General features: G+C 53.0%; 8 protein-coding genes across 8 annotated transcripts; 4 read left to right on the forward strand and 4 right to left on the reverse strand.

Moving 5' to 3' along the window:
* Positions 1–22: 22 nt before the first annotated feature.
* On the reverse strand, positions 23–1116 carry CONPUDRAFT_159597 (NAD(P)-binding protein; the record flags this gene model as incomplete). Its single annotated transcript, XM_007776705.1, has 5 exons — positions 23–346; positions 405–463; positions 523–530; positions 587–1031; positions 1086–1116. 5 exons carry the CDS (start codon positions 1114–1116, stop codon positions 23–25), a joined length of 867 nt encoding a protein of 288 aa, XP_007774895.1.
* Positions 1117–1813: 697 nt separating this feature from the next.
* On the reverse strand, positions 1814–3064 carry CONPUDRAFT_169769 (NAD(P)-binding protein; the record flags this gene model as incomplete). The annotated part of the gene is made up of 5 exons (XM_007776706.1): positions 1814–2283; positions 2344–2402; positions 2464–2471; positions 2528–2972; positions 3034–3064. 5 exons carry the CDS (start codon positions 3062–3064, stop codon positions 1969–1971), a joined length of 858 nt encoding a protein of 285 aa, XP_007774896.1. The 3' UTR covers positions 1814–1968.
* Positions 3065–3669: 605 nt separating this feature from the next.
* CONPUDRAFT_93641 (mitochondrial carrier) lies at positions 3670–5341 on the reverse strand (the record flags this gene model as incomplete). The annotated part of the gene is made up of 12 exons (XM_007776707.1): positions 3670–3692; positions 3756–3889; positions 3969–4049; positions 4111–4187; positions 4256–4436; positions 4521–4664; positions 4773–4821; positions 4883–4902; positions 4966–5048; positions 5108–5112; positions 5167–5241; positions 5320–5341. 12 exons carry the CDS (start codon positions 5339–5341, stop codon positions 3670–3672), a joined length of 894 nt encoding a protein of 297 aa, XP_007774897.1.
* A 265-nt stretch (positions 5342–5606) lies between these two features.
* CONPUDRAFT_112777 (signal recognition particle SRP9 SRP14 subunit) lies at positions 5607–6866 on the forward strand. The gene is made up of 4 exons (XM_007776708.1): positions 5607–5738; positions 5812–5880; positions 5982–6353; positions 6504–6866. The coding sequence occupies exons 1-3, from the start codon at positions 5667–5669 to the stop codon at positions 6234–6236; spliced, it is 396 nt and encodes a 131-aa protein (XP_007774898.1). The 5' UTR covers positions 5607–5666; the 3' UTR covers positions 6237–6353; positions 6504–6866.
* Positions 6867–7976: 1110 nt separating this feature from the next.
* On the forward strand, positions 7977–10599 carry CONPUDRAFT_169771 (uncharacterized protein). The gene is made up of 6 exons (XM_007776709.1): positions 7977–8039; positions 8103–8242; positions 8428–9166; positions 9228–9336; positions 9420–9980; positions 10051–10599. The coding sequence occupies exons 2-6, from the start codon at positions 8130–8132 to the stop codon at positions 10434–10436; spliced, it is 1908 nt and encodes a 635-aa protein (XP_007774899.1). The 5' UTR covers positions 7977–8039; positions 8103–8129; the 3' UTR covers positions 10437–10599.
* Positions 10600–16153: 5554 nt separating this feature from the next.
* CONPUDRAFT_66697 (STE-domain-containing protein) lies at positions 16154–16803 on the forward strand (the record flags this gene model as incomplete). The annotated part of the gene is made up of 3 exons (XM_007776607.1): positions 16154–16375; positions 16457–16527; positions 16668–16803. Coding segments are annotated over 3 exons (429 nt in total), but the record flags the coding sequence as incomplete, so codon positions are not given.
* Positions 16804–21593: 4790 nt separating this feature from the next.
* On the forward strand, positions 21594–22410 carry CONPUDRAFT_159603 (uncharacterized protein; the record flags this gene model as incomplete). The annotated part of the gene is made up of 2 exons (XM_007776710.1): positions 21594–21619; positions 21957–22410. 2 exons carry the CDS (start codon positions 21594–21596, stop codon positions 22408–22410), a joined length of 480 nt encoding a protein of 159 aa, XP_007774900.1.
* Positions 22411–22797: 387 nt separating this feature from the next.
* CONPUDRAFT_159604 (Di-copper centre-containing protein) lies at positions 22798–25628 on the reverse strand (the record flags this gene model as incomplete). Its single annotated transcript, XM_007776711.1, has 15 exons — positions 22798–23609; positions 23662–23799; positions 23853–23984; positions 24039–24057; positions 24111–24181; positions 24242–24297; positions 24355–24474; positions 24531–24809; positions 24863–24978; positions 25031–25077; positions 25130–25147; positions 25201–25247; positions 25310–25343; positions 25397–25531; positions 25592–25628. 15 exons carry the CDS (start codon positions 25626–25628, stop codon positions 22798–22800), a joined length of 2061 nt encoding a protein of 686 aa, XP_007774901.1.
* Positions 25629–26333: the final 705 nt, after the last annotated feature.

A 26333-nucleotide genomic window follows, 5' to 3' on the forward strand; every position in this document is an offset into this window, starting at 1 on the left:
AGCATTGTCTGTACTATTGGTCTCAAGAGCAATCAAAGCATACATCATCCGACCATGTGGCATATAACTCTAGCTCCTTCGTCGTCACATCAAGTCTTGTCCTCACCATCTCCAGCGTATCCTTGTGAAGCGGAAGTCGAAGGGGAGGGTTGTCCAGTCGCGCCAGCTTATCCATCACCGCAGCCACTTTGTAAGGATCGCCGTTGGAGGAAGCGGGGTCTGCGCAGACCTTGAAGTACTGCGAGCCCGCCATGTTGGGGTCAGTGTAGGCAGGACGCTGTGGAACATGCTTCATATGAGCACCCGTGATCCTTGAGCGGAAGGGACCATGTTCAACGATTGTTGCCTGAGGATGTTCGCATCAGAACACGAAACATTGGATAAAAAAGAATCCGGTTTTAGACCTTGATATTCCAGGCAGGATCGACTTCTTGCACGATTGTCTCGGTTAGGCCTTCTAGAGCTGTGAGGGTGCTTACTGTTAGATAATCAATATTTGCTTCGTAGCAAGTAGCTACGAACCAAATTTACTGAGGCAGATATCTTGTCAGTTGACGAGGAATGCTACGAGAACCGGAATACTTACGTTGCTGTATAATACCCAAGACCCGGCCTAGCGTGGACACCGAGACAAGACGAGACTTGTATTAGGCGTCCTCCGATCGGCTTGTTCACCTCCCGAAAGAATTTGAGTGCTTCCCGAGTAACATAGGAGGCGCCCCAGAAGTTGGTTTCAAACATCTTTTGTGCGTTACCCTCGTCCATCGACTCGACCTTTCCCCAGGTCATGATCCCAGCATTGTTGTACACAACGTCAAGTTGACCAAAAACTTCTTTTACCTTGACGAAGGCCTCCTCGACATCAGACTTCTGACTGACATCGAGCTTGAGGATAAGCAGTCTTTCAGAGGGATAGATCGCTGCCAAATCCGCAAGAACGTCAGGCTGACGAAGTGTCGCAATGGCAATGTCACCGTTTTGAAGCACAAAGTCGGTCATGGCACGTCCTAAGCCCGACGATGCACCCGTAACTGCCCGTGAAGAGCAATGAGCACTTGTAAAGTATGAGAAAGGGAAAAGCTCACTGAGCCAGATCTTAGTGTTCCCAGAGCTCATGGTGGCTATAGAGGCGATAGGAGAGTGCTACCTCGTAGCTCGAGCGGACCTCTTTTCAATATTTATTGAATGTCCTTCCCCGCCTTCTTATTAAATGCTATTGCGGCGATCTCGAGTAGTCACCCACATCTTCCACGCAGCAAATGCTTCTGATAGGAAAAATTTCCACTGACCGCGCGATTGAACTGATCGAGCAGATACGCCACGATCTGTCATCGTAACGTCCGTAAATATTAGCCGAGAGAAGGTGCAAGCGCCTACAAAATTGTTACACATGGAGTCTTTCAATTCCAGAAATATAGTGCGATACGAGTTACCATGATTTTGAAACATCTATAAAGCCAGTGGAAATCCATATTATGAGTCTAACTTGAGCGAATAGTACCAATAATCAGGGTGTCCAAGGTTGTTTGACCGTGGATATATTTTCTTGGTCTACAAATAAGGCTAGTGTCGTGTAGGCACAAGCAGAGGTGATTGATCAGACGCAACACCTGTTGTCCGAGTCGGCAGGGCGGGGTGTAGGCTGTCAAACACCTTTAAACACCTTTGAAAGTCGAGTAGGCGAACACATTAGGGGTTCCGGTGAGCGCTTGAGCGGAGATACGATGATGACAAGGCGAAGCTGGTGAACGACGTAGTGACAACAGCGAACAATTTCAAATTGATGACCATCACCAACATTTTCCACGACTGAGAAGCGTGCACACTACATACTATTTCTATGATGATTTTGTCCATGATTCATTCGATAGTGGGTTGGTAAATACGAGATTTACTCTAGGTTAGGCATAACCTACCTTCGTAGTACGTACATGTGCTAGCATTCCCTGCACTGTACATGTCTAGAGGCTAGAAGCAGACATCGTCCGACCACGAGGCGTATTTCTCGAGTTCCCTCGTCGTCACATCAAGCTTGTTCCTCACCAAACCCAGCGAGAATTTATGAAGGGGGAGTCGAAGAGGGGGATCGTCCATTCGCGCAATCTTATCCATCGCCACTGCTGCTTTGTATGGATCACCATCGGAGAATTCGTCGTCTGCGCAGACATTGAAGAAATGCTGCCCTGTCATGTTTGGGTGGGCATAGGCAGGGTGTGAGGGAACGGATTTGATATGGCTGCCCATTATCTTTGAGCGGAAGGGACCGTGTTCTACGATTGTGGCCTGAAATTGAGTGTCCAATCAGAATGAGCGTACAACGCCAGAGGCCAGAAAACTCGAGACCTTGATGTTCCAGGAAGGATCGACTTCCTCCACGATTGCCTCAGTTAGGCCTTCGAGAGCTGCGGCAGTGGTGGTTTTAGTAAAAAAAAAATATGGGCGCAGCAGAGAGCATTAGCTCACCGAATTTGCTGAAATAGATGTTTTGTCAATTGCCAATGAACTCTAAGAGCACTGCTTCACGTACGTTGCAGAGTAGTATCCAAAACCAGGCTTTGCTTGAATGCCGACACAGGACGAGACCTGTATCAGGCGTCCTCCGGCAGGTTTGTTCACCTCCCGAAAGAACGCCAGCGCCCCCCGGGTAACGTAGGATGCGCCCCAGAAGTTGGTTTCAAATATCTTGCGTGCGCTATCCTCATCCATAGACTCGACTTCTCCCCAGGCCAATATCCCGGCGTTGCTGTATACAACGTCCAGGCGACCAAAAACCTCGCGTATTTTGGCGAAGACCGTCTCGACTTCGACCTTGTGAGTGACGTCCAGGCTGAGAACGAGCAGTTTATCCGGAGGATAGAGCGCGGTCAAATCAGCGAGAACATCGGGTTGACGAAGGGTTGCAACGGCGACGTCACCGTTGTTGAGGACAAATTCAGTCATAGCGCGCCCTAGACCAGAGGACGCGCCGGTTACTATGTATAATAATGTGAGCAATTTGTAGGACCAGGAATGATTAATGATGGAGAAGCGCACTGAGCCAGATCTTCGCGTCGCCAGAGCTCATGGTGGTTCAAGATATAATGAGGGACCATTATGAGGTAGTAGAGCAAGGCACATTATAACTTTGAACGACTCCCGTTCTACCCCCATCGAAGTATATCCCAACTTCAGACGAAGGACACCCCATGCTAAACTCTGATAAGCCAAATATCCCCAACACAATACTACTAAGGCGATGAACCGAGTTCCGCAAAAACGCTGTTCCCGAAATACTCTCCAATGCTACCTATTCCGCTAGGCACGTAGAGCGCCGGCATTACGCTTTCAGTACGTCATGGACCACTTTTACTTACAGCGACAACAAAGAACACATGCTTTCCGGAAGTCTCTGATGAGAAGAGGTGTGCCACTGATGCGCCACGACCTGTCAGCAGGACATTTACCAACCGTCAACTGAGTTGAGGCGCGATGAATTATACCTTGTGCTTACACGCGAAGTTTTGGGCTATAGACATACCATAATGTCGGAAGCCTGGGAAGATGGATCAGGCCAAAGAGCTCCGCGGAGTGACCATGTATAACATAATATCTATAAATCCAGGTCGGGGATCTAATATGAACAAACGCCAATCTACAGGATGCCCGATCATAAATACGTGTTTTTTCAATCTATAGGTAAGGAGGGCCAAGAGCTGCAGGGGAGGAAACATAGGTTTAGTCACCGTTTCGGAGAAGAAGTAGAAGCCTAAACGCACCCTGGCGGAACACGCCCAAAGTGAACTCGACGACGAGGAGCAGGACACCGCCTCCGGGCGCGAGACGGAGGACCTTGGGCAGGAAGCCCTTGTACAGTGCCGCGGGTCCTTCTTCGCGCATGACGGTCATGAGCCTGAACACAGAATTTTGGTCAATGCGCGAGACATGTGGAGCATGGATGATTGCCAGAAGAGGGGGATGTGGATACGTACGCAGGGTAGGTCCAGTTGTATTTGGGAACGACGCCGGGGACCTTGCTAGCGCCTTGTATGCGGGACTTGACGACGTCGAAGCTATGCGACGCGTGTGTCAGACCATGGAGAAACGAGACGAGAGCGAGTGAAAGAGGCTTACGGAGTGTTGACGAGGGTGCCGACGAAGCCACCAACGCTACCCGAGATGAAGTTGTTGAGCAGTTGGGCTTGCGGCGTCTACGGATGCACGTGTAAGCGTTAGTTGAGAGAGAGAGAGGAGACAGAGGAGGACACAGTGAACGCACCTCAGCCTTGGGCATCATCGCCTTGACCTGGTAGATACACCCAAAGTATCCTCCGTTCCACCAAAAATGCCGCCAGAACGTCGCCTCCATGCCGTTGTACAGACCAAGCACACCCTCCTTGCGGATGACCGTCTTCACGACGTCCATCGGGCCCGCGAACGTGCTCGCCTTGTCTTGCAGCCTGTCGCACATCGTTGGTCAGCAGCTTGCAGAGTCATGCCAGGTAGTGACAGGGAAAGAGGCAGGGAAGGAAATGAACGCTCACTTGATCTTGACGAGCTCGAAAGGAACGACGACGAAAGACTCGGTAGCGCCCGCGCTACAGCCGGTGAGGATCGAGAGCTGCGGCGTCATCTTGCTCTCGCCCGTGAGATTCATGTACGTCTTGCCCCAGAAGTCGTTGGCGGCGCTGTTGCGGGCGTAAGTCAGCACGTCAATGATGTCAGGTTGAGTCGCAGAAGCGGAACGTCACGCTTGCGTGCGGAGTTATGTGCGGGACATGGCGGGCGAAACTCACAATTTGGTGGCGCGCTTGGGGGCTTCGAGGAGGAGAGGAGGGACGAGACCTTGGGCGGGGAATAGTTTAGTAGGATGTATTGGTTTGAGGGAAGGGGAAGAGGTCCTCACCTCTGTAGAGGCGGCCAAAACTGTGCACACGAACATATATGCGTCAGATAAAGCTACACGGACGAGGAAGCAAGACGACGCACCCTTCCTCCTTTATTATCGACTGCAGCGTGCCAACCATGCCATGCTTGCCCTTTCCCGTCTCCAGCTGCATACGCGTCTTGACCTTGTTGCATAGCAGTTAACACCGACATGAACGGGTCAAAGAAGGGTGGATAGACATACGACATCTAGATAGACGCTCAGCTTACGAACGAAACTTGAGATAGAAAGTGTCAACTTACCGAGGGGGTAGAAAGTGAGAATCTCAGACACGCCAGCGATAGCGCCCGCCGCGAAGTTGGCGATGAACGGAAGGGCTAGAGAAAGTGCCCGCGTGAGCGTGTACGGAAAATGGGCCGTGCATGCGCCCTGACTGGGAGATCTTTAGGACTCACGTTTCCTCTGATCGGTGGCCATTTTATTATGGATTGTTTTTGGGGTGTTAGTTTAAGGTGAGTGGGGAGGTGAGAAGGAGTGTCAAGAAAAGAGAAAGAGTCTAAAGAAAAGGCGAGGAACGGATCTAACAGCGGCGAGCGACTATTGGACTTGTGATCGGAAGTGCTCGGGCGTCCCGTCCGGGGTAATCCTGTCACGCTCTGCTGTTATGCATGTCACATTCTTGGATGGTTTCTCCGACGTGACGCCCTTGTGACGTCGGAGAACCGTGACAGGTGCAAAGTGTATCTGGGCCTTGTGTGCTCACTGACTGTCGCCGTCGTTCAGCGCGACGCCTTATGCCGCCATGGTCTACATCGCCTCCTGGCAAGAATTTCAGGAGGCTGCCGAGGACCTCTACACCAAGGCACCCAACACTGTACGCATCGATCGCACGATTTCGATTTGCTGTGCTCTCATTGTTCTTCATGCTAATACTTTCTCGTCTCTAGACACGCTACTGCGTCAAGTTTCGATCGTCAGAGGGAAAGCTGGTTTTGAAGATCACAGATAACACAAAAGTGCGTCATTATCTCCCCGGCTTCCCTCGGGATAAACCCGCCACTCTATCATGTCCTCGCCGGTCGAGTCGAGGCTGACACGCCCACATCGCGATCTCCAGTGCATCAAGTTCAAAACATATTCATCCATCTTCCTCAATCGGTTCGAGGCACTCAACCTTTCCCTCATGCAAAAGATGCAGAACAAGCGCGCACCACCACCACCAACACTTGCTGCTGCTGCGTCCGCGTCCGACGCGATTGCGAAGGACACCGCCCTAGATACACCACGAGCCACTACCCCTTCTGTTGTACCGACCCCGTCCGGCCCCGCTTCAGGCGGCGTGAAGAAAAAGAAACCCAAAAAGAAAAAGTAGCGGACGGGCGCTTCTGCGCTCGTGCCTACGTCAGAAGAGGGACGGAGCGGAGGGGAAGGCGGTGGGATGTGGGCACCGGGAGCGTGGATGGGGATTAGGCATGGCTGTACGAAGTTGGTATGTTTGTTTTTTCATTACATGGCGATGACATGGCGATCGGTTGGCGCGGGGCTGCGCTGCGCTGGCCTCGCGATTGCCCTAGCTTGCATGCTTTGTCGGTTGCCTGGCGGATTTGTGCGTTAACACCTCCGATTGATGTGTTTCCAGGTGCTCGGAAATGTGCAATAATGCGATAGTTCAGGGCGACAGCCCCCCGCCGCCAGATCTCCCCTCTCAGCTTGACTTGATTTAGTGTGCGACAGCTACTCGGATGGCCGGCACCTGGGACCGGAATTGCTCTGGCAGTCGGTCGCGAAGGGTTCGGTGGTACGCACTTAACGCACTATCATTGGAAGTGGAAGTGACAGCACCCTTGTATTGCGTGCGTCTGTGCCTCCACAAGGAGGCGTCTTCAAAATTGTTCTCGCCTCCGTGGCCGTCGCGGCTTAGAGCGACGACCTATCAGGAATATATCTTGAATCTTGCAAAAACTTTTGACACTTGAGTGGACGGTTTAGACTCCCTTCTTTCATTGTGTCCACCTGTCCGATTTGTCCGAATGAGAAGGACGGCTGATAAACATAGGTTCATTGAATGCCTGGCGGGCTTAGCTTGAACAATCATCCCCTACACACTCCGTACACATGGTCATGCTCCCTTGCCAAAAAAGTCTCCTGATCCCCGTCTGATTGTTCGCCTCCTTCGCGGGAGCGAGCTCTCTGAGTGTCAATTGTGTTTCGGAGCCCCAAAATTTCGTCCAGAGCCTCGAGGACGTGGATCCTGCTGACACGGAACGAAAGCACTAGGTTCACAGAGGTGTGATGCGGTGCAGCGGACGTGCGGCTCTCATGACCGGGCAGGCGTCAACGCAGATCTCCATGCTTCGCGGCGTGCATCGTTCTCCTAGTGGAACGTCAGCGGACGCAAGCCGCGAGCCATACAGGTCAATTAAGGCGTTTGCGTTATCAAGCTCTCACTTGGCGTCGTGCTCATTACCACTCGAGCTTCTCAGGCCGATGTATCTTGGACCGACATGAGGCTTGGGGTACCTAGTCATTTGGCAGTCTCCGGCATGCGGGGCCGTGTAAGCCCTGTTCGACGGAATGTTTGTCATCGCTCTCTCATGCTAGTCACAGTTATGTGTCCATTGAATCTTGATATCGATAGCTGCGTGGCATCAAAGTCCTCGTTCTCCTCGCAAAAAAATCTTGTACATGTACCACCTTGCACTTAGTCAGCGGTGCCGATCCAAACCGGCTGTTCAACGACATACCGGGGGTGCTCGCTATGATTATCACTATCACTGTGACCCTGAGCTGCTGGCGGGCGCTTAATGTGAGGCTGTGCTTGTGGGTGCGATGCTGATATGATGACATGGCTAAATATAAGTCGCGTGGGGATGACGGATTCTCGACGGGTCACATGCTGGTCACCCGTCTGCATGGCTCGCGCTGTTCTCCCCGTCCAACACCGTCGACTCTCCCATCCACCCAGGCCATCTAGAGCACCGGCATGGGATGCTAGATTGAATTTGTATACTAGATCTTTGATCATCTTGCGAGCGTCTGCTCAACCGCCAGCTCTATCAGAATCTTCTGACAGCGACTGACGCGGTCCATCCTCTTGGCACGCCTGCGACGACTCGGATCCAAATCTGCATCTATACAGCTCACTCTACTCTTCGAATCGCAATAGGCATCCGAGGTATGACCACCTTGTATTATGTCAAGGGCCGCAATCTATCCTATTCTAGCGCTTACGATTCAGCTTCCAGAAGCTCTATCATAGATTCACATGGCTCTCCGAAGGTATACGACATCCATTGACGGAACTATCCCGGCGCCTGCGCTCGTGTACAGCGATGAGGAGGTGCTGGCGTCGCAGGACAATGTCGGGATCTATGACGGGTGAGTACAGTGTCCTGTCCTCTCCCTTGTTCGCTTCCCAGCCCATGCCCATCCGTTCCACCTCAGCCTTCCGATGTATCACTTTCTTCGAAGGTTTACGACTATATGCGTTTTTTTACGTATACTTGACGTCATTGTATCACTTGTCCGACGAACCATTCCCAGTGCTTATCGCAATTGTAAAGCCTGCAGAAAGCGCCTGACCACCAGAACGGCACGATCCACGTAACATCTCACCGCCTCTTCTTCGTCCACGCTTCCAGACCCCATGCACTCTCCTTCGCGATGGACCTCGCGCACATCGTCCGAACAGAATCCTACTCAGGCCTCTTCTCGTCCTCGCCCAAGGTCACGCTCATCCTCGACCCCGATACAGCCTACGACGATATCACGTCGATATCCGCATCAACATCTACTCTAGACATCGCAGGCAATGTCGGGGTATCTGATCAGGTAAACTTCGCGTCCTGGACGTGCGAAGTATGCAATCATCGTAACCCGCCCGGGCTCAGCCCGACAGCCGCAAAAGTATGCGCGCTGTGCGGCGTCCCGCGGAGCGCTGTCCCATCTTCCAGTTCGATATCGAGTTCCCTGCCATCTTCGAGCTCTCTGCCCACCTCTGTTCTCTCGACGCGAACTGCCACGCCCGATATACCCGTGAAGGGAACCACGAGCGAGATCACGTGTCCGGCGTGCACGTTTCTCAATGTACCCTCGCGGACGATGTGCGAGATATGCGGTACACCTCTGCCAATATCTACGGCCGGTGCGAGTGCGAAGAGTGCACCGGTCTCAAGGCCCGTCACGCCGTCTGGAGGTGGCCCGAACGCGAACGAATCATTGATCAAAATCAGCTTTAGGAAGGGAGGGGATAAAGCGTTTTATGCGATTTTGAGGCGGTCGTTGAAGGCGCAGGCTTGGGAAGTGCGTTATTGTATATTCATTCCCTTAAATGGAGTGATGATTAACGTGTATGATCTGGCAGGGAAGGCGAATAGGAGCTGGTACGCCTAAGGGCGGACCAGGTTCCGGTCAGGGCACAACAATGGCAGGTGGTACGGCTGACACGGGGGCACCGCGACGCTTGGGAATCGGTACGTGTGCATACTATTTTCTGGGTTTGACGGACGCCTTGAAGCAATGGCTCAACTCTGCTTAATTATTTTCTCGCACCTAGGGATAGACGCTATCCTACGAAACGTAGAAACATCCGCTCAAAATACCGAGGACGACCTGAACGACGCATTCAAGGACCTCGATGCCCTCATGATCAAGGCAAAAGATCTCGTACAGCTCGCAGAGGAGCTCAACGAGAAGCTCACGACGTCATCAAGCACCACTACGGAGAAGTTTAGGACGGACACCGTTCCTTCATTTGTTTCTTCTGCAGCTTCGTCTACTGTGTCTGCAGGATCGAGTAGATATGAGCAGTTCACGGCGACGACGCTCGTACCATCTACTGAGCCCGAAGAGGCTACATTCATCCGCTCTTCTCTGTCACAACTTGGGCTGCAGATGGCCAATGCTCCTATTACGGCAGACATGATCAAAGACGAGCGGAGATGGGTGGAGGAGCTCGCCCGGGAGCTCGCACAGGTTTTGCAGGGCTCCCCAAACGATTTTGGGAGATCCCGCCCTGGAAAAGCGGGACCAGGGTCAGGGGTGGGTATTATGAAGCGACGGGGTATTGTCGCGCTCGACGAGGTCTGGGGAGGATGGAATCGCGCGAGGGGCGTGTGTGAGTACACCTCTCCTTCGAGGCTAAAGTGCCTGAAAACTCAATTGCCTCGGATTAATTATTATCACAGCTCTCATCCCGCCGTCCACATTCCTGCAAGCCCTCCCGCACCTCGTGACGTACACCTCACCGCCCATCCAGACGCGTACGTTCAAGTCCGGCCTGATGGCGCTTCACACGCCGCCGTACACGCACACCGCGTTCGCCGCGCGCCTTGCGGGCTACCTTACTATCTTCGACGGAATGAACACGCCGCAAGTCGCGGAGGAAGAAGGCGTCGCCGTGGGCCTCGCGGCGGAAATGGTCGACGCCGTCGAGCAGGATGGCACGATATGCAGGGACGATCTTGCATGTGCGATCGTGGGTGGCGGGGCGGGTGGCGCGGGCGGGGCAGGCGTGGATGTGCGGTGGGTGATGAATGAGTGGGAGGGCTATCAGTGGGATGGGCAGGAGTAGCGGTGCGTTCTGTGCAGTTTCCACTGTTTTTTTTGTGTTTGCTCTTCATAGAAGGGGATGGACGATGCATTTTCCTCTTTCAAATTTTCATTTCTTCTATTACCTCTTCAACAACGTATATGCTGCTGTGTGTCTATATCGCTCCATTTTATACCAGTGTTTCCACCAATTCTCCAGACAGCTTGTCGCGATTTTTACTGTATTTGAGACCGTGGACTCGCCTTCGACTATGCGATGCCTCGGGCTGGAAACTTCGAGTCCAAGCTCGGAGTTATGATCAGCCACCAATGATCACCATCATCGCCGTGTTGTCATCATCAGCATCAAGCCTCATGGCCGTGCAAAAGGCGTCTGCGCAAGGGCTGATTTCGTTTGATTACTATCCTGGCATTTTCCGGCTGGCGGTGATCTGAGCTCCAATCTAATCGTATGCAGATGCGCAGAGATGCACAGCCATGCACTTGGGCCCTAAACTCCACGCTCCGGAGGTTCATTCGACTGCAGATGCCATGATGACGTCCAAAATGAATGAGCGGTCTCTTCACCTGAGCCCACCAACACTGATGTGGCATGGTCGCCGCACCCGGGCCTGCAGCAGGCGCACTACCGGCAGAACGGCAGCAGCCTAGCGCATGCGTAGCGTTATTCATAGGCAGCCCACCCAAATTGCGGACTGAATATGAATAGTGCCGAAGCTCAGTGCGTCAAGGGTGCAGGTGGACTTTTTGTGTCTCTGGGCTCACACGCGCTGCGAGGCGCAGTTGCGGTTCTGCGCGTTCCCATACATGCACCGCCAAGCCAGCGTGACGAGCCTAACTTTAACCTATGTTGGACGGCGTTCTGTGTGCCAGGGCGCTTTATGTTGACGCCCTGAACAGGTCCTCGGGACGCTGGGGTAAGCTTGAGCGCGGGGGAGGTTTGTCATTATCACGACCTCGGGCTCGGGCAAAATTGAAAAGTCACGGGAGTGCTTGTGGAAAACCATAGCAGTGCTCGAAGATCGGTAAGATGTTAGAAAATGTTAGTCAGGCTTCGGCGTGACTTCTGCCAGATAAGGATTTGTCGACGGTCTTCGATCTCTTCTAAATATCGAAGCTATCTGTAGATACCGGATGTCATCATGGTTACCGCTGACGACCCTAGATTTTGCCTGACTATCATTACGTGCTTCTCCCGCTTCGACGCCCGCCTTCTTTCCTCAAAAAGATCCAAGGGGTGTTGAACCGAGCCGAAAAGAAGGAGTGATGTCAGTACTGAATACATACGCTCCTTGCGTGGACTCATCAGAATCCATCTTGAAGCATCCGCACGCTGGCTGCGGCCCACGAATGTGGGACTGTAGGTGCACCTGCCCATCATAGCCGAGGCGCCCCCTGGGAGATCTAGGATGAGGTGGTCTTATTATGATACCAGGAGATGACCGGTGTTGTGATTGTTATAATTATCGCTGGCATAGTGGACGAACGTAAATGCACCCATACAGTACATATATTTACACCGCCAACGCAAGGAATGAATCGATGCGTCAATGTCGATGAATTCGCATGGCGGAAATAGCGTATCGTGTCGTTCTCCTTCGCCACTAGAACTGGAGTCCAATATTTTTGGAAGCGCAGCTTAATTCCAGATCCAACCCGTTCTCACAGGAGGAAGCTCAAAAACACTTTACTGTCTTCGTGCTCTTGCATTCGGAATTCGTAGGCAATTCGTATGTTTTGTTCGTCAGCCTGCATCGAAGTCATGTGCCCTTTATTGCGCTCTCCACGGGCTGACTACGCAGTTCATGTATCGTACGTTGTTTCTTGCAACCAACAGCTTCGGCCGTATCACGCCAGGCTGCCACGAGGGTCGCGCGAAGTCGCTTTTCCGGTTCATTAGCGAGTTTATCTTTCAGCCATGCCTTCGCGTCGATAGGTCGAATGACTGCTTCTTAGCCGACACCGTCGGCAGAACGCGAGCGCCGCGCGAATTCAATCATCTAGGACATGCACAACGTGACATCGTCCACCCAAGAAGTTATACTGACTCATACAGCGATTCCTAAACGTCTCGCTTAATCATGACGTGCATGACAATTGATGTCAGTCAATGATCACTCGGTGTATTGCTCGGTCGGCATTTGCACGCACCGATACCTACCGATGTCTCCTCGATCATCGTGATCGTGGTCAGTCAATGTATTCAACTCCCTACATTATCGCAGGTACGGCACCAGACAGGTACAGCGGCCGTCCCGCTCGCTATACAGCCCAACTTCCCAGCGCCCTTTTCCTCATTCTCAGTAATCTCATCTGGGCTTCCCCGCTCCCCCGGGCCGCTCCTTCGAGTGGCGTGCACTCTGCGCACTGCCTCATTCGGCCAGTGGACGGTTTATGGTCGGTGCGGCCCCGTCCTCGCCGGCGTACACGTACTTAGGCACACGCGCCATAATGCCTTCGCAGATCCTCCGAAGCAAGTGCAATCTTATCGCGCCATATTAGCTCTGGGATAACTTCGGATGGCTGAGCCGGTCCTTTTCAGTCGGCGACAGCGAGCGAGGATTAGTTCTGATTGGTGGCGTCGTTGGGCGTGTCTCGTGACTCGTGACGTCGAATTGGGAGGCGCCGGTGCTATACACGACAGCCCTCCGCCCCCGTCGGAGGGAAGAGCGTGGAGGACTGATCCATGTGTAGATCCATGAAAAAGTGGTGATCCATATTAATCGCTATGAAGGTAAAATACCGAAGGTTAGAGTTTGGCTCGAAAGATGGCGGACACCTGCACCGAGGACTGCGACTTCTTTTCTGGTTGGTTTGCTGGAGGAGATGTGGCACTCCAAAGTGATGCTCGCGCCGGACTTCCGGTTGGATGCGGCGCGAACAACGGATGGTGGATGAAGATATGTTTTGTTGTTGTACTCTTCTTCTCTCCTTCGAGAGGCTTGAAACAAATGATGAGCACAGAACTGATGGTATGCACGTAAAATGATAAAAGTAATACCTGTGATCCCGTACGTCGCATCTATCATTGCTGACTTTCAAGTCCGAGGCGTGCACTTCCACAACTTCGAACGCTTCATAAAACAGGCACACAGCGAAGCAGAGTGCGAGCCTTCCAAAATGCGTCTTGTACTAGACTCATCAGTGTGATCTTGAGCACGAAAATGGGCAGGCCTGGTGCAGGCTCACACCTCGTTTGCTGTGGTTGTGTCATTCGTACACGTCGTTCGTGCTGTAAGAAGTCATCCGTTAATACCTCTTCGAGGAAAGACCCTTTTGGAGTGCGAAGACACACTAAACAGTCAGTGACAGCTGGCGCCGGCATCTAGAAAACAACGATGCCATAGTACCGCTTCAATTGAAGAACCAGCTGTGGCGTTCGTCTTCTTATTCAGGAAGTTCAACATCGGACTCGACACCCATATAAACATAGGTTGTATACGTTAGCGGGATGCTTCCTGTGTCAAATAGTATACAGATCAACATTGATTACAACGGTAAACAGGACTAACCGTACTCTCGCATGTGAGCAAAACCGGAATGCTGTACAGCACGAGACCGGTGGTGAAAGTGGGTGAACGTTCTCAAGTTTCGCGGGTACCCCAAAGTAGTATGTGGTTGCGAGCGCGGTGCCTCGGAATCTCTCCCTCGAGCGCAAACATAGTCACCACGTACATACGATGTCGTTGCCGACGTCGGGCGCTTAAAATCGTCACCATCGTCCTTGTACTCTTTACCGCCGGAACAACGATTGTCGTTTCGAAAGCTCAAACAAGCCGATCGTCACTCAGATGAGCGGCACGACACGTCCCGACGAGGACTCGGATCGCGTTCGCCCACAACTAGTAAGAGCCTTTGACTCGTACGGCGATGATCGGAACCACGTTTTTGTGTTTTAGATGCGGGGGCTTGCGTGCATGGGGCTGGGGCAAACGGACGGAGAGGCGGAGGCGACCCTAGAGTGTAGCGTGGCCTGAGATCAAATTGACGGAGCAGAAACCCAAGAACGCCGTGCAAAGCCGTCCCGGTCGTCGAGAAGAAAGCCAATGGGTGAGGCGGAGTGGAAGCAATAGCGCGCCAATTATAGCCTCCGCGGTAACACTTTTCGGAACCAATCGGCGGATTCATCCTCTCAATTGACGTTGCTCTCGGAGGCTTGCGGCTAGATCTGTCCCGTTCGGCGGTAGGGCCACTGAGGGTCTGGTCGTCAATCTCGGCGAGATTCATGATGGATGGGCCTGTGCGTGGGTGATAAGGGGTGATATGATGATCCTCGTTCGCTGAAGAGATGCGCGCTCGTGGAGAAAGCAAGAAACGGATTAGGTTGCCTATCAAGACGCTGGCTCCGTCTCCAGCTGGCTGCCGTGCCGACCAGGATCATTTGGGGGCCGTCTTCCGATGCCGAGTCCGCTAGTGCATACATGCTACATGCTTTGCTTTCACTGGTTTGGTGCCTCCCGGAATGAGTAGCACAAGTGGCATTCGGAAGTGGGCGGGTCAAGATGATGGATGAGTTCGAGCGAAGGGCGCAGGCGCAATTGAGGTATCTGGCAACGTGAGGCGGTATCCAGCGAGAACGAGAGCGAGTTGCGAAAGCGAATGCAGCAAATCGCGTATACTTTCGGCGAGGTAACCTCCGGTGCATATGACAGATGTCAATATTAACCAATAGAGGGCAAAAAAGCAGTTTGCTGGACTCGGAAGCAAGGGGGAGGACAGCTGTGTGGAAAGCTGTACAGGAAGGGATCGGGTGTGGATCTGAGTGAAAATGTATGCGATCGAGGAGATCAAGGCGGTTACGTTGAATCGGACATTCAGAGGCTTACAGTAGCCGAGACTACGATTAAGGTTATGGGTGCACAGGCACAACTCTTCTTACGATCCCGCCGTGGACCCAGGAGGTCCATGTCCCCGTGATTCGCGATGCAAAATATTCAAATCTGGTCATCATGTATTTCTGGAGAACTCAGAATTCCTTCGTCGACCTACCAGTTTACCGGGAACATCCCGACGTCTGCTCATCCTCCAAATCCTTCATATAGCCCCCTCTCGTCCAAACATATGCTTTCCGACAAGTACTGACCTCCTCGTCCCCCCTCTCCCTCTCCCTCCACCCCCTCTCCCTTTCCGTCCCTCACTGCGGCTGTGTTGCGCTCATAACAGCCTCGTCTATTACATTCCCCCCCTCGCTAGGACATTCCATCATGTCAGTATCCTCTCACCACTCGTTGCTCAAATACTCATCCCTCCCCCACTCGTAGCCCTTTCTGTGCCATGTACGACTTCTACTCTCAGCGCTCTCTCAACCACCCTTCTTCTGCTTCCTCCTCTTCTCGTGCATCCTCACCCCTCTCGGACGTCAGCCTCTCTCAGCATGTTCCGGACTACCTCCCCCTAGGCTCACAAGATACCTCGTATTCGCATATGGACGCCACGTTAGTGACACAACCCAGTCCAGATTCGAATCCCCATCTTAACTCTGGCATCCTTTCATCTAGCTATCTTCCGCATCATACCACCATGGCGGACTTGCCATCACATAGCACCAACGAGTCGGCGCATACATTCAGCCGACCACTCCTTCCTGACGAGAAGGACAAGCTCGTCACCCTTGACAGGCTCAGGCTTTTCCTCGCTACGGCCCCACTCAAGTGGTCGTCACCGTCGCATGATGACTTCGAGCTGGGGACATCCACCCAGATACCCTCTCCTCCCAAAGCTCCGTCGTCACATCCGGCCATGAAGCGCTTCTCGCTCCCGCATCCCGTCGGGGAGCAGATCTCTTGCGTGTTGTGGTCGGGGAGGTACTACATCACGGGCACAGACATCGTCCGTGCTCTCGTGTTCAGGTTCGACGCCTTCGGACGGCCTGTCAAGAACATGAAAAAGTTTGAAGAGGGCGTCTTTAGCGATCTTCGCAATCTCAAGCCAGGCATGGACGCGTCTCTCGAGGAGCCCAAGGTGAGCGCTTCAGCCTGCACCCCACGATCGCGTCGGTTATCATCTGAGCTACGCCGTCTCGCTAATCACGGCGTTGTTCAGTCCCCGTTTCTTGATTTGCTGTTCAAATATCAGTGCATTCGCACGCAAAAGAAGCAAAAAGTGTTCTTCTGGTGCGTTCATACCGTACCTTTTAGACTTTCCTCTTCTGATCAATGTTTTTTCCTATTGATTTTCCCGTCCTCTTCCCGCCCTGTCCCCCTGTTGCAATCGCGACATGCTATCTATGTCCATATTCTCTCTGCGTCTGCAGGCAATCAGTGCCCCACGACCGCCTCTTCCTGGACGCGCTCGAGCGCGACCTCAAGCGAGAAAAATCTGGCCTGGAGCCAACCTCCGTGGTCGCCGGCGAACCTGCCCTCTCATTTACGTATGACTCACAGCGGAGCTTGTACGAGCAGTATAGCAAGAACCGCAACGACAGCGTTGACTCTTCCACCGGTTCTGACCAACGTAGATCCCCAGCTGATAGGGACAGGGACAGTCCCGTCCCTGCAGCGATCGCGGGGCAGGTCTCGGCGCTCCCTGGCGTCCCTGGCCACAGTCATGGGTTCGTCGCGCTTCCGTCTGGCTCTTCTCCCTCACGTGCGGGGCACCACCACCACCAAGCTTCTTCCGCCGCACAGAACGGGATCGCGTCATCGATTCTGCAGAGCTACGTGTTCGAAGGAAATCCGACGTATAAGCAGCGGCGCAAGCGGCCGACGACGGCAACCAACCATGGCCATGGGCTCAGCAAGCCGTTTCCGGGCGCCGCCGCCACTGGGCTCTCAGCAGGAACAGGGTACGAAGATGGGCTCGGCGACCGTGGTGAAGGTGCTTCTTCCGCCGGTAGTCGATCGTCGTTCGATATGGGCATGGGGTATGGGCCTTCTGATAGGTCCATGACCGCCGCAGATATGTTCGTTTCGCAGGCCAGGGGAGAGCAGGACATGAACGTGCGTCGGACCCGCGAGCGAGTGATGCATGCTCAGCGTGATGCCTTCGCGAAGGCGGAGTCGCTCGGGTACTCTGGCGCCCAGCTCGTTTCCTCTGGTCCGGGATCGGCTTCTGGAGACGATTCTAGTGCGCACTCGCGCTCGTCGTCTGCGGCTTCGATGGGTGGCGGCGTCAGCAAGGTGTATGTCTGCCCCGTGTTCCAATGTGGGCGCCTGTTCAGGCAGCCCGAGTTCCTCCAGCAACATGCCACCCGCTCCCACGGAACCATCCCTTCCCACTCCAACACATCGGAGACGTCTGTTGCTAGCCAGCAGCAGCAGGGCGATCAGCTCAACCTCGGCCTTGCCGCCTTTGCATCTGATCCTACTCTTCCTCATGGCGTCGGTGCCGGATCTGCCAACGGGGTCTATTCCGACATCGCAGGAGATCTGAGAAGAAACATTGAGCAGCATGCGGTCCTAGTAGATGGAACGCTCCAGGACGTGCTTGGCGATGAAGAGGGAGTCGTAACCATCATGAGCGACTCCAGGCATCCGCAGCGGTCCGCGACTGCCCCTACATCCGGCGTCGACTACACTGCTGGATATCCCATGGCGGGCCTGCTCACGGGCACCCAGCCCGACTATGCGTACGGCATGGGAACGAGCATGGGCGGGATGGACATGGACATGAACATGGACGGCCTCTCTGCCTCGGGTATGCCCATGCCCTCTGCATACGAGACGACCAGCAGCAGCAACGGCGCGCCAATCACAGGCCCCTCGTTCGTGGACGAGTTCCACAGCACGTTCGACACGCGGCCTGCCACTGCAGGTGGCTCGCCTTCCTCCGCACCCACAGGCGCGGGCGGCCCGGCACGCCGGCATCGAAGCACCACGCCTTCGCTCATGCATACCCACGGGGCCCGTGCGCACCAGCATCAGAGCTCCAGCCCGAGTCCGCGTGGGTACCACCCATACGCAAGCACAGGCCACTCGCGCGTCAGCTCGAGCCACTCGAGTCCGCGCGGTCTCGGCTCGGGGTTGTCTCTGTCTCCAACTTCGCTCGGATTTCGCCCTGCGATGATGCCCCGCGCGCTCTCGGTGCAGCCGCAGGCTCACTCTGGTGCTGGTGCTGGTGCTGCGTCTGGACTGCCTGCATCTTTCGACGGGGTGTTCGGCACGAGCTCCAGTGGTGGGTTCGATGTTGGGTCGTCGCTCGACTTTGGTGTGGGTGCCACGGTTGGCGGATTTGCCAACGCGAGCATCGCAAGTCAAGCCCAGAGTCAGATGCACTCGGCGATGATGGACACGAGCGCGTCGTCGCCACCATTTGCGCTGGATGACTGGCCATGGTCAGCGTCGCCGTCGTATGCGTCTGCTGGTATTTTCTCTGGTGTCCCGTCATAACTGGCCACGGTCACCCCTGCATTGTTTATTCTTCATTTTCTTTTCTCTTGCTGATCGCTATTCCCGCATTGCTTTGCTTTACTTCAATCCGTAGTATATCGCATAATGTATCCCTCGCTCTTGCTCTCCAATTCCCTAGTTTTCCCTGTTCTCGCTCTCTGACAACCCCTACTTATTTACCTAAGTCTATAAGCTACCTGTATGAATACCCTACTAGCTATCACCCATTCATGTAATTCTGGCTCACGTATTACGTTCTACGTATATGCACTGTACATCGATCACGGCATTTTGCGGAATTTAACAGATCATCAATGATTTTTTGTATAGCCCCATCTCCAATCTTCCATCTCCTGCTGAGCTCTTCCATCCCTCGTCTCATCAGGTGGTGTTCGCCGCGCAGCTCCAAAAAGTATCGCGGGCTCTCATGAGAATGTTCTCCATCATCGATTAAACACGTATGTCCAACTGCGATGATGGAAAAATGCAGACAGATAGATAGATACAGTAACATTGATCTGCAGCTGTGCATCATCCCCGCGTGTGTCCGTGATACGACTCGGATTGGGTTGTGAGGATCCCTCGCGCGCTCGGATCAGTTGTGACGCCGCAAGCTGCGCCACAGGTACGATGGCACCATGTCGCCGCATGACAGCCGTGCTATCACTTTTTAGTGCGGTGCAGATGTGAGGATACAAAACCGAGGAGGAGTGAACGCGGAGGCTCTGTAGACGCGCCGTGCTGTGTCGGTGGGCCTCGTTCCATCTTCGCGGAAACCTTGGAGCGCCCAGGACCGATGCAAGTTTTGATCGTTGGAGAGCGACGAGAGCCGGAGGTACGTATGGGATTTAATGGAAACTTGAATATGATATAGTGTACGTAACGGCTCCAGGCGCCCAATGTAGGCTTTTGGAGATGTCAACTCGTTCATAGGCGCGAACAGCCGGGAAGACAGACTCCGAGCTCGGGTCTATAGCGACCAACTTTGTCCATTTTTCATGACCGGGAGAAAGGCTCCCGTAGACCGTCTCGGCGTCGGGGCTGCTGTTCTCGACTCGGAACCCCACAACAGACTCTATACAGTGCTTGTTCTGAAATGGACTAGCTTATGGGAAAGTCAATCGAGCTCAATCGAGTCGCAAGGCTGAGAGCTGCTGAGAGCCGAGGCAGCTGGTAGAATTAGGGAAAAATTGTAGAGCAGATAGATACCGCTCCCACAGCAGCTTTTGAACGCTGATCTTTTAGCGCTTACCTTCTCCTTGGGTCTGCATTTCGGTTGGTGTGGTCTGATGGGGCATATGATATGTAGCGGTAATACTTGGTGCCGGCGATGAGAGTTGCCCCTGATTCCTGAGAACATGTATTGATAAATACCATCGGCGGTTTGGACATTCAGCTAGATAGTAAACTTACATGGAATAGTTACTCACCCCAGACACATCTGATCTTGAGGCACAAATGGTCTCAAGGTTTCTCTCATACCTGTGCATCTCCTTCGACCCGGGGATCATCTCTGGTTTGGACACCACACGGGCATGCGACAGCGATAAGATGGATTCTGGTTTCTCACCCAGGCGGCTAAGAAAAATCGTTGATGTCAGCGGCCATCTAGTCCATGCGCTGAAATGGAGACACCCATGATGATCTTAGTGGTTATGGATGGTGAACTCACTCAAAAGGTCGCCGTTACCCATCGCTAGAGAGTCCAGCGCAGAATGACATGTGCGCCATTAGCATATCCCCCATGGCACATACAGCCATTGAAATGCGCTCCCGAAGTAGGATCTTCGAGTCCCAACGCAGCTATATCGCGGGCTGTCAGAAGCCTATCTGAGGGTCAATTGAATCGAGCAGTCTGGGTTACGATTGCATTACGAAGGGTCGAGGAGTAATCCCACTACGACTGCAGGCCAATCAGGTCGAAGATCGCAGGAACGTTCACAAAAAGGTAGGTATTCCCGAGTTGGGTATGCTCGGGTTTGACGGTCAAGATAGGCGTTCAAGTTAATAACCATGGAGAGGCTTAACATAGATCCTCGTTCTTAGCGCGCGGAAACATGCAGCCGAGTGATGCGGTTCCTCGCTCGCAACTCACGAGGTGAGATGTCCGGAGGATGTTGGCCGTAGCGACAAACATAGCATGGGCCTGGTACGAAGGATACATTAGCAAACGACGAAGTTCAACGTGATGGACGGAGGAAAGTTAACTGCTTGGATGAAGAAAAACCCATTAGTGCTCATCGCCGCCGGCCCGGGTGTGCCGAGCTAGGATGCGTCATCGCACAGCCACATGCGCTCGCTCCCAGTGACTCTGAGCAACGCACCGCCAGTTGCTTCCGTTCCTACCCTAACCTACTCCTGCACTACACAGCTCGCGCCCCTTTTCCTTTCGATCTAACATGTTTGCAGGATTCAAGAGGTCGCTTGTAAGCCTTCTTTCTCCCAGGGCCCAGGTCGAGATGAAGTAGCGAGCTAACGAGCTTTGATTGGAAACGCTGTGCCCCTTCGCTACAATTGGTGACGGATTGGGTGGGCTTGTCGTCTTTTGAACTGCACTGGTCTCTTCACATCGCGTGATGGAACTTGAACGGGATGATGACGTGGAATATCGTGCGCATTGCGTCGCATGAATGCTTGAAATTTGGCTGTGCGTTTGCAATATAGCCCCAAATCTCCATCTTGTGAGTCACCATTTCTTGTGGTCAACACCCCTCTTTCGTTCGTGCTTCGCGGCTCTATCACATTTCCACATTTCCCTGTTCTCTGGACCTTTTGCCCTCGGATACGCTCCGGGGCCGAGTTACAACCGGTCTCTTTGTTTGTGAGGGTCATGCTGTATAGCGGTTTACAGCATGGCGCTCGGAGCGTGCAGTCGCCAGTTTGTTTAGGCCCAAGTCCTAGATGTACTGTCTTTGGAATATGGCTCGCTTCCTTGATACTGCCGACGTCTCTTGACCAACCGCTGGGCGCGTGGGGTGCAGAAGTGGAAGTAGTTGCATCCAGGCGTGCGGCTTGGATATCCGCGCTACTGACACTCACTCTTTGTGTTTGCCCCGCAAAGTCTCTCCTGAATCGCCTGATTGCATCGGAGCTCCTAGTGATGCCCCGATCGCTGTCGTTGCTTTTCTTTCCTGGTCATTTTGCCAGCCGTTCATCCTTCGGATGTTATAGCCCCTAATTCAGACTTACTAACCGTTCTTGCTTTTGTTACCCAGCCACAACCCCTCCTCGCCTCCATCAACCAAATCTCTCGCCCTTCTCCGAGCCGCCCTTTCGTCCTCGTACCCGCCTGATTCGTCCAAAGGACCACTCAAGTTCGACCTCGACGTTGTAGAGGGACCGCCAACTGCAGACCAGCTGCAGACTATCCTCGGCTACCTCCCCTTTCCGTCGGCCAACAGTCCATCTGCGCCTTTGCGCGCTTTCCTATCTCCGCACCCCGCGGGCGGAGATGAAGGCGGCGTCAACAGCGCAAATCAGCTGGCGAAGCTCGCGCAGTCGAACCCGAAAGCTGTCAAGTGGCCTGTTGTCGTCGATTGGGTGGGTGGACGCGCAGCTGTGGGTGACGTTGAAGGTGTCAAGAGCATTCTGGAGGAGATACGGAAAGTGAGGGACGGGGAGAAGGAGGGAGGGGATGGTGTGGATCAGCCGAAGGGGTGGTTCTCATGAGCTTCAACTTGGGGCGAGATGGAAAGGGCTGTCGAAGGAAATAGACTTGTGAAAACGCTTAGCTGGTGATGTAAACTCATGTTAATGTTTCATGTACAATAGTGATTCAAGCTAATCAAAATCACTGCTCAGAACTGCATGTTGCCTTCATGCCAACTCTCATATCTATGCACAACGAAGATTCAAAACCTCTATCCCGCCAAGACGCGAACAGTCTTCGCCCGACTATTGTACAAGCTTACATTCAGCTCTCGTACAGATTATCTCCCCGGTAGTACAGTCACACTCAGCTATTGTACAGAGTATCTCAAGAAAGACAATCACACTCGGCTATCGTACAGAACATCTGCCATGATTCGTGATCACCGCCATGTAGGTGGCACAATCTCAGGCATGGATCCAGTTGCTCGTCAAGAGCTCTCCATGAGGCTCCCAATCGTCTGCAAACCACTGAGCAAGCGTCTCATCCTTCGGCACTAGCACACGCGCGGAGCGCAGCTCGAGCGACGGCATCTTGTCCTCTGACAGCTTCTCCTCCTCTGCCTCCTCCGCATCGGTCGCAGGCTTCGCCTCTGCAAGCAAGATACCATCTGGAGTTATGATACGCGCATGGATGCTGCGCGTGATGGCCGCGATGACATCCTTCTTTGAGGCATTTGGCGTGTTGAGGCCCGCACGTTCGAGCACGTCCTCGACAGCCTGCTGGGGGATGGTAAGCGTAGCGTGGACGCGCGCGTTACCGGAGCTGACGCGGGCGGTGCAGTTGGCGCAGTTCTCGGGGAGGATACGGCTGAAGACGGAAAGCTCGTCAACGAGCTCGCCGTGGACGTAGAGCTCGAGTCTGTGCGACCCGCGGAACGCGAACTGGTGCAGCGACGTGTGGACGTTGAACACGCGATGACCGCTGGGGGTGTGCGTGAGCTCCAGCCGTTTGCCGGGGGTGAGCGCGAGAGTGGAGGGCTCTGGCAAGGCTACCTGGTGAGCGAAGAGTAAAGGCTGGAGGGTAGCTTGCGCGGTGAAGACGTCGGCTCCGGGCTTGAGCTCGCGTACTGACACGCTGGAGTAATAGCCTTGGAGAGCGGCGATGCACAGTAGGCGATGATCCTCGGAAGGTGGCTGGGTGATGTCTATCGTGACCTCGGTACTTATCGGCGAGTGGGGGGGCGTGTAAAAGAGCTTCACAGGCGGGTACGTGTAATCTATGATTAATGGTTGTTAGCTCAGAAAATGACATAAACCGCGGGTACTTACGCAAGTTTGCCAAGCCATCCCTTAGGCGAGCATCATCCGAGTTCCAATACCTATTGTTATCCTTACGGAACGGGGCCAGGATTGTCTTGGAAGAAATGTGTTCATTTGGACCTTCTTGCCAAGTTCCATCGCCACTAGCTATTGAATAGAGATGAGCTTCGTAGTCGCCGACTGTTCCATAGTCTGCTTACAGAGTGGGGTGAGCTCTTGTTCCTTGTTAAGATAATAGCCACTTCCAATCCAATATTCGGGATAGCAGTACTCCCACAGAGCATATAGGCGGTCGATGTTGCAATGGTGCATGTGAAAAATGGGATCGAATCCTATAAAGATAAGATTTGGTCAGTGATCACGATGTCGTGCTCAAGGATGCCTACCTGCTAGCTCATTGTATGCCTACATGTCTAAATGTCATGAAGGGAATTGCCAGTGAATTCACAACGACGAACCATGTCTCCTGAGCCACCAAGGTCGAGATGCAATTTATTGTGTGGGTCCTCCAAAGAACCGAGACGGGATGCTGGACATTTTTGTACTTCATTTAGAAGGATTATCTCTGTTTGAAAAAATGAAAACATACCATCGGGCGGCTCTTTCATGTCCTTGGGGCGGCCGGTTGTAGCAAAATAGTTCCAGCTAAATCAGAAATTATCAGCATCCTCTCCGTAACAGGCAACCATATAACCGGCTTACTATGTAGGTACGAGGTCTTTATCGGCTACTACGGGAGGGAACGAGAAAATCTTGGCCAACTTCTCCGAAATAAGGTTGATAGGCTGCAGCTTAGCGTCGGCTAAACCTTCTTGGATAACCCTGCACCCCAGATGTCTCTATAAACCATTCAAACTTGGTTCAACGTGAATACGCACTTGTTAAGCTGAACAACATCATCCGCGGGTTGGTCCTTGTTAGATACCCAGCGGTAGGTACGATCCCAGCATGCAAAGTCGACGTTTTGCAGTTCCTTTGGGTACTGCGACGAATCAATTTTATCAACGCCATCCGGAATGTGGGAAAACTTGTAAGTCTGAAGCGAGTTTTGAACCGTCCTTCTCGCGTTGTTTGGCATCAGGATGGTCAGGGTCGAATTCGTGAATTCCTCAGGGACGCCGGCAGTTGCAACGCCCGGAACAGACCAGTCCCAATACCTGTTACCAATGGGTCATGTCAGCACAGCCAATAAATCAGACAAAACTCCTACGGGAAGCGTAAGGCCACCGCTGCGACGTGCCACAGCGCCTTTTCGTCATGGGAGATTGTGTTGTCATTCTCAATCGTGTTTTTGTAGATTAAGATAGCCTCGTTTGAAACCGCTTGCTGCGAAGAGGACGCTTAGCATTATCCTGAGCGTACCAAAAAAAAGTCTCACTTCGACGGCGAGCATGAGAATTCGATGCCAAGTAGGGAAAAGAGCAGCTATAAACCAGATGAGCCTCGGACACATGAGCGCGGAGGAATCACGACACACTTCCGTGGTAGCAATATCCTGTGGGCTCGTATTAAAAAATCTGAGAAATTAGCGACGTATATTCGACGTACCTGCCCAATCCTTAGAACTAGGATGGTCTGGCCCAGCGGGGTCACCGCTTATGCAAAATTAAATTAACGTTATGCACCGTAACAGCGTGATTTCGACTCTGAGGCTCACCTCCATCGCGAGTATGGAAGCCCGTGAATGCCACCTAGAAGGAATCATGTTAATCGCATTACTTCTGCCAGTTGACGGTTTGCTGACCGAGTTCTTGCCAGCTGGCGGCGGTCGGTTTATAGTCCTTCTTTTGTAGGTTGGCCAGTGCTTGAACAAATAGCGAGAACTGAAGAGGTTGTTTGTGAATGAGATCAGCTATCTCCAGCCGGGGATGGACTCTGCCTATAGGTTTGCAAGTTAGGTTGACACTACGATCCATTCTCGAGTCATTGAGTTGCTTACCAGTGTCAGCGCCTGTGACATAGTATGGTGTTGACATGGTGGGTATGTGTTACTGAGAAGAAACGATGAGCGGACGAACGTTGCTTTGGATACGTCGGGCGAATGGTACAGTATTTATACTCTCAAGCATAGTCTTGACGCCCGAAATATCCTCGAAGGTAAGGTTCGAGGGCCGCCGAGAGCACAAGCAGGCATGAGGCCACCCTTGACGTGTTGGAAGTGTCACTGAGATGTGCGCCGTCAAGGAAAATTAGGAACGTTCCATCACAAAAAGTGCACTACGTGGGTGAGTGGTTTGGGGAAAATAAGACTGTGCCCGACATTACAGTGGCTTGTGGAGAGTAATAAGGCCCTCTGAGAAGTTTATCACAGCAATAAGGACGAGTAAAAGTTCAGATGCATATTGTAAGCGGTGTGGCTACTTAGAAGATCAACAAAGATAAAAGTATCTGCTTACACAGAGACTGAGAGATATTGCACGCGCTCGCAAGCACGTAGAAAATATAAATGAATACCTATAGGCGTACAAGTTATTATGCCAGTGAGTTATAGCCCAACACAACCAAGATATATGTTTCCTGACACGCCTTTAAAACACGCCAAACCCTCCAGCATCGATCAATGCCTCGTCCTCACCCATCTCCTCGAGCCCATCCAGCTCACCTTGAACTGCCAATGGCTCGATTTCCTCGCCCTCAGCACCTTCTAAACCGTTCTCAGCGCCTTCTAAACCATCCTCAGC

The sequence above is a fragment of the Coniophora puteana genome (assembly GCF_000271625.1).
Source record: "Coniophora puteana RWD-64-598 SS2 unplaced genomic scaffold CONPUscaffold_18, whole genome shotgun sequence".
NCBI lineage: Eukaryota > Fungi > Basidiomycota > Agaricomycetes > Boletales > Coniophoraceae > Coniophora > Coniophora puteana.

Coding starts and splice junctions, on each gene's coding strand:
- CONPUDRAFT_112777 (XM_007776708.1), top strand. CDS start 5,667: ATGGTCTACATCGCCTCCTGGCAAGAATTTCAGGAGGCTGCCGAGGAC. Junction 5,739..5,811: donor ACACCAAGGCACCCAACACT/GTACGCATCGAT, acceptor TCTCGTCTCTAG/ACACGCTACTGCGTCAAGTT. Junction 5,881..5,981: donor AGATCACAGATAACACAAAA/GTGCGTCATTAT, acceptor CGCGATCTCCAG/TGCATCAAGTTCAAAACATA.
- CONPUDRAFT_169771 (XM_007776709.1), top strand. CDS start 8,130: ATGGCTCTCCGAAGGTATACGACATCCATTGACGGAACTATCCCGGCG. Junction 9,337..9,419: donor ACCGCGACGCTTGGGAATCG/GTACGTGTGCAT, acceptor TCTCGCACCTAG/GGATAGACGCTATCCTACGA. Junction 9,981..10,050: donor GAATCGCGCGAGGGGCGTGT/GTGAGTACACCT, acceptor TTATTATCACAG/CTCTCATCCCGCCGTCCACA.